Below are 9,202 nucleotides of genomic sequence, written 5' to 3' on the forward strand. Positions count from 1 at the left end.
GTGCGATACTGCCTTTAAACTTGTGTTTATACGGATGTTGTTAAAAATGGACTATAAAAACTAATATTTTAAAACTTGCCAAAATTTTGTGCGGCTATAATTTTTTCGACTACTGTGCATAAGTTGACTATGATTACTCGGCCGTGCAATCATAGTAGCACAACAGGATACCAAAAAAAATGTATTTCCATTTAATGACACTCGTTGTTGTTGTTAACCATTTGACTTAAAAAAAAAATTATGATAACGAATTTCACCTCAACTCACCACAGCCCCTTTCAAATCACTTTAAATGCCCTCAACTCCCCTCATGTTACCTCAATTCCCCTCATGCTACCACAACTAACCACGCATAAGGTCCTCTCAATTCATCTCAAATCGCCTTCACTCTCCTCATCTCAATTTAACTCAACTCAGCTAAACTCAAAAAAAAACTCACCTCACCTCAACTCAACTCAGTTCAACTAATTTTATTTCACCTCAACTCATTTCATATCAGCCGAACTCACATTCAATTATCTAACCTCACCTCACCTGAACTCACTTTACTTCAATTCACTTCACCATTACTCAAGGCAAGTCAACTCAACTTATCTCAATTCCCCTTAACATTAGTGGTTGAATTTCAACCGCTGGGCGAACACTAGTAGTACCAAAAAGTCGAATTAAAAAGGCCGACATTTTTACGAAACTTTGTTGATTTTTTTTTAATGTTGCACAAAGATTGAAACTTGGATTTATATGGTTGTTTAAATAAGTCGAGTTTTTTTTTAAATATTTTTTTCCAACAAATCGCCTCAGATGATAGAAGTGTTTAGGCTTGAAGGTTTGCATAAGAAGGTTTACAAATTGTATGACCTGAATCAAAATAATGAAATTTTTGGGGGTATTTTCAAATCGATTCAGCTCAAGTAAATAGTAATGTTTTTTTTTCGAAATAGTTTGACAGAAGTCTTAAAGTACAATAAGTTTTATAATCCCGGTGGAAAACCCACAACTTTTTTGGTGAGGCGCCCTAATGTACAAGGTTTAGCGTTGGTCCTGTTGAGTCTCATAGTTATTCAGGTATCTAATATCGTTCGCCTGTGTTAGTGTAGCACTATTCTGTGAGGGGAGCTGGAATTGGGAAATTTGTTTTTATTCAAGGCTGTCAATGACTGACTTAGATTATAGGCATCTAGTCTGCTCTCCTTCATTTTGTATAAGTTCGCTAAGTAATTTAGGTTGTTTGCCCACTGCAGTTAAGGCAAGGTCAACTATTTGTACTTATTTGTATTAATGTCCTTCCTGGTTCGCCATAGTTGCAGTCAAATCTCAATTGTCGGGCCATTTGAAAGGCATCGGAAGAATAGGCGAGAAACAAACCCAACCACAATTGTGAGTACAAGTACAAACTTTTTCCGAAAACTTACCTGTACCATCGTCAAAATTTTTGGTTGACAGCTGAAAGAGTGCATCCAACGGCGTATCACCAGCAGCCTTTTTTGCCTTCCCAACCGCATTCGCATCGGCCCCCTTTCGTGAGTCATTGCCTTCTACCTCAGCTTGACCTATTTTTTCCCCGCCTTGTCTATCAGCCGTCGCCGCTGCACCATCAGCGGTGGCTGGCACAGCATTCAAGCCAGGCGAACAGCAATCACTGCCGGTCGAACTGGAATGTGAACGTTCCGAGCCATCTTCCGAAGGAATAATTGACGGGTCCAAACTCATTTGACGCAAGAGTTGTGCCTGCGCTTGGAAGTGTTCCTGCAATTGTCGCTGGTAATCCCAAGCGAGACGCTGTTCGTAATGCAGCAGCGCGGGCGGTAGAAAGGGGCGCAACGGCATGGCAGCAGCAGCGCCGCGCATCGCTTGCCAAGCGTGCGCCGATGACTTCGGAAAACCATGCGCGTCGAGCAATAGCTGTGATGGTGACATGACTAGTGGCGCTACAGTGGAGCCCAGGCGTTCGCTTAGGACTTGTGCAGGTAACAGCGTGACAGGCGGTGGTACGACTTGCGGACGTGGCTGAAGCGGAATTTGTGCGGATTCAACTAGGCCGGTAGTGTCACTTGCCGGTTTTAGAGGCTGTGGTGTTTGTGCTGGTGAGGTTGGCGATTGCGGCGAGATCGATCGTGGTGATGGCGAGCGCACGGAAGTATTGCGTTTACCCAAAATATCAACAATTGAAAAGCTTTTAACACGCTCCGCGCTGGATTTGCGCCGTTGCGGAGCCTGTGACGGTAGGCGGTTGCCTAACTCAACGCCGCATGCTGCGGTTGTCGCTTCGCTTTGCAAGCGCGCTTCAGACAATCGCGCGCGTTTCATACTTAACGGCCGGAAGGCGGTGAGACTGTTGAGTTGACTTAGATCATTAGGAGCACTGTGCAATGGCGGGCTCGGAGAGCCTACTGAAATCTCAGAGACAGCCGGACTGGCGGGGCGCGCAAGTGGACTGCCGGAACGCATCATGCTCGGCGGTGGCTAACACACGCGGGAATGCAGGAAAAGGAACTTATGTAATTATATGAGGACTTTTATTTAGTTGCGGAAACGTTTTTATGTTCAAATTAGCACAATTGTATTTGAGCTTTTATGTTTACACATCTTCGATTTTTCGTAGGCGCGTTAAAACACATTTTTTGTTTTTGTTATATTAATTCGTGCAACGCCAATGTTATAGGCAATGGACACTCATATTCAAATGAAATTATGTACATACACTCCTACGCTACCCATGGAAGTAACAGTATTTAATTGCACTGATAATTGTCACCGTTACCGTGGCAAGCACGCGCCTCAGTGTGGCATACAATTTTTAACGTACGCGGCGCGTAAAAGTGGCTTGAAAAAAATGCGTCGGCAAAACGACAAATGCCAAAACGAACGTACACATCAGTGGTGTTTACTGACACTATGACGCGGACTGAAACAGCAAAAATGGCTCGTGGCGTCCTAGTCTGCTGCGGCGCTCAACATAAATTTACCAGCGCGTCTAACCGGAAGAGAGAGAGAAAGAGCGCGCGCCCAACAATGCTGTGTTTGGAGAAAAAAATTAAAAAAAAAAATATTACCACAAATGCCACAAAATACAAAAACAAAGTGGCTTGTTGGGGCAACTGGGAGCAAGAGCGCTGGAAACCAGTCTTTGTCATTCTCTCAGCGGCAAACTGGTTGCAAGCGCTTATTTTTTTCTGTTAACTTCCTTTTCTGTTTTTACCGCACATACGATGACGTCACGAAGCTAGCTCGAATTCGATTGAGAATGTGAGAGAGAGAAACAACAAAAAAGAGTGAGGGAGTAACTGTGCCAGTTTCGTTTAAAACACTTTGAGGGGTTCGAAAAAGGGGCGTGCTTACAGCTGCGCTGCGCTCCACCAATGACATCGCTGCGACGCGTTGCTTTGAACGCATTTCGAGGAGTTTTATATATATCTACATATGTACATGTGTAAGTAGCAAGCACATACACGCACATACACACATACATGGCTATGTAGTAATTGTGCCGTTTGATGGCTCTTGGCCATTGCCTATGCTTGCGCTAGCACATTCCCGACATGATATAAGACTCTTTGTTGTAGCTGTCAACAGAGCGTCATTAATTTTTCCAATTTGACGCTGTTGGCCTGGCTGTTGGTATGAACGGTTTGTTACGAGCAGCAGAAGCAGCAGCAACAACAGCAATATGCCTGTATTGTTTATCACAGTGTGGAGTATGCGAGTACTCTCCTTTATTGACAATAAAATATTTTTTTACATGCATTCACATATACGCGCACACATACATACATCTACATGGAAACGTATATGTATTTATATGTACGTATGTAGATGCATACATACATACATATTTACTATACAAAAGCGCGCTGGTGAACGCTGTGATTATTCGCTTCGTCGTATGTTTATTGTTGTTCTTAATTTTCTCCTTTTGTTTCAATTGTTTTTGATATCTTGTTGCGGCGACAATGGTGACGGCTCGTTCGTTCTGTCGTTTTGCTCGTTTCGATTGCTTCTTTTTTTGTGTAGTAAAATTTCCACTTGGTTGCTTGTGTTAATTATTATAATTGTTTTGCCTGCGAATAGCCGAATTTCTTTTAATGCCCAAATGTATTTTTGTTTTTTTTTTGTTTTTGTAAATTATGTGCCATCATAGGTGCATACATAAAAATTGCAAATGTATGTATGTATGTGTGTACACTAAGGTGGTCCAAAAAGAGTAAAGTCGGAATTTTAATGCTGTCACCCTCTAGGATGGTTCTATCCTGGAAAAAAGTATAACCCATTTTTGTTATTTTTAAATAAAAAATATTTAGAAGTCGTTCAAAGAATTCTTGAAAATTTATATTTTTCGATCGGACTACTCAGGTTCTCTTCAGGAGACTTTCAATAGTAATACCAAATTGTTTATTGAACCATAGTTTAATCAAGTTCCATATAGAACGTCATTTACTGCTTTAACCCTTCCGTGACATGCTTGGTACAGCTGTGCCAATTCGGATTTTTAAAGTGAATTTTTGAGAGGGGAAACTCTGGTTGAAAAATAAACATTAGTAGTTTTACGTGCACTTTTAAGAGTGTACTTTTGTAACTTCAAAAACAAAAAGAATATATGAGTCCGAAAGTAGCACTAGCTAGAAAAGAAGTACGAGCTTCAAAAACAAACAAGTAATTTTTAGCAAAAAAAAAACGACTTCAATTCTCATATAAAAAGAAAATATATACATATACATATATATGTCTCATGATCCGATGATCGGATCTAAACCAGTTTCATATGGAACCACCTCTGAGACACTACCTTTCCGATGCAAAAATAATTATCGAAATCGGTTGACGTGGTCCAAAGTACATAAAAGTACATACATATGTACATAAAAAAAAAATATTCCGACGAACTGATAAACTCCTCCTTTTTTTGGAAGTCTGTTAAAAACGTGTGAATCTTATATGAATCTTTTAGTATGTAGTGTTATGTATCTACATATATGATTCAAGTTATGAGTCAGGACTTTGTGCCAATATAAAAACAATACAAATTCGAAATTTACATTTAAGCCTATCTATACATACAGACATGGAAAATATTTAGGAAACAAAAAATTAACAAATGTATATATCGTCGCTACCATGTCAAACTATCGAATGCGCAAAAATGATACGTAAAATTGCCAATCGTCGAATTTCTAGTCATATTAGAAGAAGAGGATACTGGCTTTAACAAAGTGTCGCCCCGTACACTGTTTCCTAATGACAACAACCTTTTTTACAACAGTTTCTTTTCTCTACTGAAAAGTACCGATTTTTACAATCGATAGTTAAAACATGGTAGCAACGATATGTGCAGAGGTATGTATATATGAACCAGGGATTCAACTCATTTTATCTTTTTCCCAGTTGGCCACCGCGAAATTCTCCGATTTTCGGTGAAATGCCTCGCACTGGCATAATTCCATAAAAAACTCAAATTTTTTATTGCAATTGTACATAAAATATTTAAATGTTAAATTTTTTCACTAGGTTAGGTATATTATAAGGTAGGAACAGCAGTTATGGTAAAAAAATGTGCCCTCTTATTTTGATAACAATCATTTCACAGGCGTCTTGACGATTGTGGCGGTAAAAGAACAATGAATCGAAGGAGCTTCATGGGCTGGTAGAAATGACTGGCGATAGGAAACGACTGCTTATAGCTGAATCTGACGCGAACGCTCATCATACAGCAGTGGGGCTGCGCTGACATAAATAAAAGAGGTGAGTCACTTCTTAACCATATACTACAAAAAGATTTGGAAGTAGCTAATAGAGGTCAAGCAGCGACGTTTATTGGACCTACGTCCAGGAGCGTTCTTTACCTAACTCTCTTTACGGTTATTCGTACGAAAGCAGATAACTGGTGGGTGCTTGAAGCGCCATTATTCTCTGAAACCAACAGAAATACATTAGCTCCCACATTTTTATCTCTCCCCATAAAAATTGTAGAATTCTCAGAAATCCTAGAAATACTAACTGCGAACGCTATAGAAAGATATTAGATTATATGAAGGCAGGTACAACACAAAGGTCAAACTTGACGAAGGGCTAAGAACACTAACTTCGATCTTTCTTGATGCTTCTGCCTTCTTTCGCGTACTAAGCGCAGATCTAATCTCCTTTGGTGGGATCACGAAGACACGACGTCCAAGAAAGCTTCAAACGGGCAATAAATTGGCAGGACGCTAAATTTTGGTCACCAAAACCATTATCTGACATTAGCATGAATGACTAGCGCCCATTTCCGATCTCCCCTCCCAACAGTTTTTGACAGTTCGGCAATTATCGTTGAGCGTACATTCAATTGCCATCAATAATGTGATGTCTACTTGTGTCCATGTTGCAACGATATCCCCCACAACCGCTCTGCGTCATCATTATGCGCTTCATATAGCGCAATGTCGTTGCACACACGCACACACACATTCACAAACAGCCAGACGACTTTCTATTAACCCGCTTATCCACTCAATTGTCTACATGGCGGCTACAGCGGCGATTTTTCCCGCCCGCCTGTCTGCTTGCCTGCCGGCATGGCATGGCATGGCTGCTAGTTTGGCTTTCCGCCCTACCATCTTTTAATGCCAACGTCTGTGCGCGTAATTCTTTGTCGGCTATTTTTGCCTTGATGTACATATTTGCGCGGACTGCAGCAATTTGCAAAAGTGTTTAACACTGAAGGTGTCGCCGCCAATAATATTATTGCTGCCATTCTTGTTGCTGGTTGTTTTTTCCTTTATTCGTGGTTTAAACTTTAAAGTTCTCTTTGACACTGCTTTCTTCTGTTTGCTCTTGCTGTTGTTGTGGTTGGCAATGTAACTTTTTAGCTTTATCGCTCTGCTGGTATTGTAGTTACAATTCACGCGATGGCTTTGGCTGGAGTGTGTGGCGGGTATATAAAACTTCATGGTGTGTGTAGAAATAAAATGTCCCTGCAAGGAAGTCCACAAGTTCTGAAATAGTTTGGTGCCATCAGAGGTTCGCCAGGAGTCACTTGCATTACTATTTTGACAAATGCAAACGAGTTCGAAATTCGAAAATTCATGAGACCGACCCAAAACTGTAGCTTTGCTATCGCTGATGCAGGCGCATCATTCCGAAGTTCATCGGATCGAGTTTTGTGACAGCGGCAAACAACATTTTGTTTTGTTTTAAAATTTTTCTTACTCAAACAACTCCGTTTTTGAGTTTAATATCTACAAGTTTTATAGGGGTGGACCTGAACCTTTACTTATGTGCATTTTAAATTTGACAGTAGGAAATTTCAAAAAACAATTCCGGTAATTGTTTGTGGCTTTATATTTTTGACGTTGTTCCAGAACATTTTAACCGCTATAATCCATACCATAATGGGTGGTTTTGGCACTTAGCTTGAGGAAGTTCCATGTCACCTGATTAAAAAGTGGCAGATAGAGGGTTAATGTGTCCTACAAAAATGTTAAGCAGGAAGATATCATTCGACGTAACTAAATGCTCTATAGGACATTATCTTAATTTGAGGTAAAACACCTCAGCAATATTATCGAAGTTCAAACTATACGATTTTTAACAAATTTTCATTTGACACCTACCCGTCTTTTAATTCTCACATATAAGGCTTGCAAATAGTTAATTTTGATTTGACTTCTCAAGTAGCTTGCAACCCTTTTAAAAATATTTTCAAACTACATACAACCTTTTTAAGCCTCTTTCGTCTGACACCCATATCCATTGAAATACAAACTTCAAATAAATAATTCACTCAAGTAAAGTTGAGTTTAATTATTTAAACAGATGGCAGCCCTTCTCCATGTACTCTACCACAAATACTTCCTGAGATATGCGGTATGAAAAATTCCGCTTGAATGGGAGGTATCTTGTCTAATTGGGATAAAAGTTATCATATATTTCAAGTTGGCTTTAATGGCACCGTTTTTTTCTCCTTCAACCTTGACCAAAGACACAGATATTATGGATAAACTTAAAAGAGCCTCTGATCCCAGCACGGGTATAAGAGCTGCCGACGGGCACGACAATAAAACCAAGTCCAAAGCCTCGGTAATTGTTTTGAAGGCGCCGAATGAACCTAAACTATCCAACCTAAACTTTTCTAGGTCGCCTGCACCGTCGATGGAAAGGGAAGTTCTAAACCGGTGGAAGGCACACAGGCGGTCCGTCTCACAATTTCCGTAGGCGCAAATGACTTTCATCAGCGCATCTGCTGCTCAAAAGCTTTTAGAAAGGTTGCTCCATCTGTCAGAGCTCAACACGACCGTCGATCTGTGCTGAAAATCATTGATAAGCTCGACACCGTTCGCCGCCGAGGGAATTGACTTCAAAAATTCAGCGATCTGTGGATAACACTTCGAGTGAATCCACGAGGTACAGAACTTCGGCGAACCCTCACCTTGTTTTTTTCTAACAGCGGTCGCCCCTCGGCAGGCAATGGCAAACCTCCCGGTGTATTTCTACCATGAAAAACCGCTTCCCATAAAAATACAATCGCCATTCGAAGTCGGCGTAAAACTGCAGGTCCCACCACTTTGTGTGACATAATCAAGGCGCCAGCCACAAATCGGAGGAGGAGCTCCAGTGACACCAGTGTGCAAAATTTCGTCATGATCGTTTGAGAAATTAGTTCAGTGACCCCTGGTAAAATCCGTTGCTTAGCATTGTAGAACATGTTAACGCTCTAACTTAAATTTTAATGAATTTTCCTAAATAAAATTCAGAAAAAGAGCCAAAAAAATTTATTATGGTTGGACTGAAAGGACTAAAATTATCTACGCAAAAAGTGTTTTCAAAATTTGACAAGGGGTATACTAAGCCAAGAATTAACTAGTAGGGCTATAGAAAATTTTCTTGTTAAAGTCACAATTTGTTTGGTTTGCATGAAGAAGAGATTTATCGCTCTCCAAGCGTGGTTCAAATGCATTAGAAGCGAACAGGATCAGAACTACAGATATTTTCTCTGGCCTACAACTATCTACCCTGTTGATTTTCCTGCAGAGATCGATTGTTGATGGGAAATAATGGTACCTAGTATGTACATATGTACGTATGTATCTACTTTATTGTTGCATTCACACTTGGGTATGTTCGTAATTTGTTCTTTTTTGTTGCTGCTGCAGAACATCGCAGTCAAATTGAATGCGGTAAATCACATTTGCTTGGTGGAAGTCGTTTAGAAATACGAACTTTGCAATTA

The 9,202-nt window shown here is 40.3% G+C and overlaps 1 protein-coding gene across 1 annotated transcript; it reads right to left on the bottom strand.

Moving 5' to 3' along the window:
* Nucleotides 1–1,029: 1,029 nt before the first annotated feature.
* Nucleotides 1,030–2,882, bottom strand: LOC118738141. Its single transcript, XM_036469063.1, has 2 exons — nucleotides 1,366–2,882; nucleotides 1,030–1,104 (listed from the first exon to the last, which is right to left on the bottom strand). The coding sequence occupies exons 1-2, from the start codon at nucleotides 2,449–2,451 to the stop codon at nucleotides 1,030–1,032; spliced, it is 1,161 nt and encodes a 386-aa protein (XP_036324956.1). The 5' UTR covers nucleotides 2,452–2,882.
* Nucleotides 2,883–9,202: the final 6,320 nt, after the last annotated feature.

The sequence above is a fragment of the Rhagoletis pomonella genome, unplaced genomic scaffold (assembly GCF_013731165.1).
Source record: "Rhagoletis pomonella isolate Grant_MI unplaced genomic scaffold, Rhpom_1.0 Rhpom_scaffold_00004, whole genome shotgun sequence".
NCBI classification, from domain to species: domain Eukaryota; kingdom Metazoa; phylum Arthropoda; class Insecta; order Diptera; family Tephritidae; genus Rhagoletis; species Rhagoletis pomonella.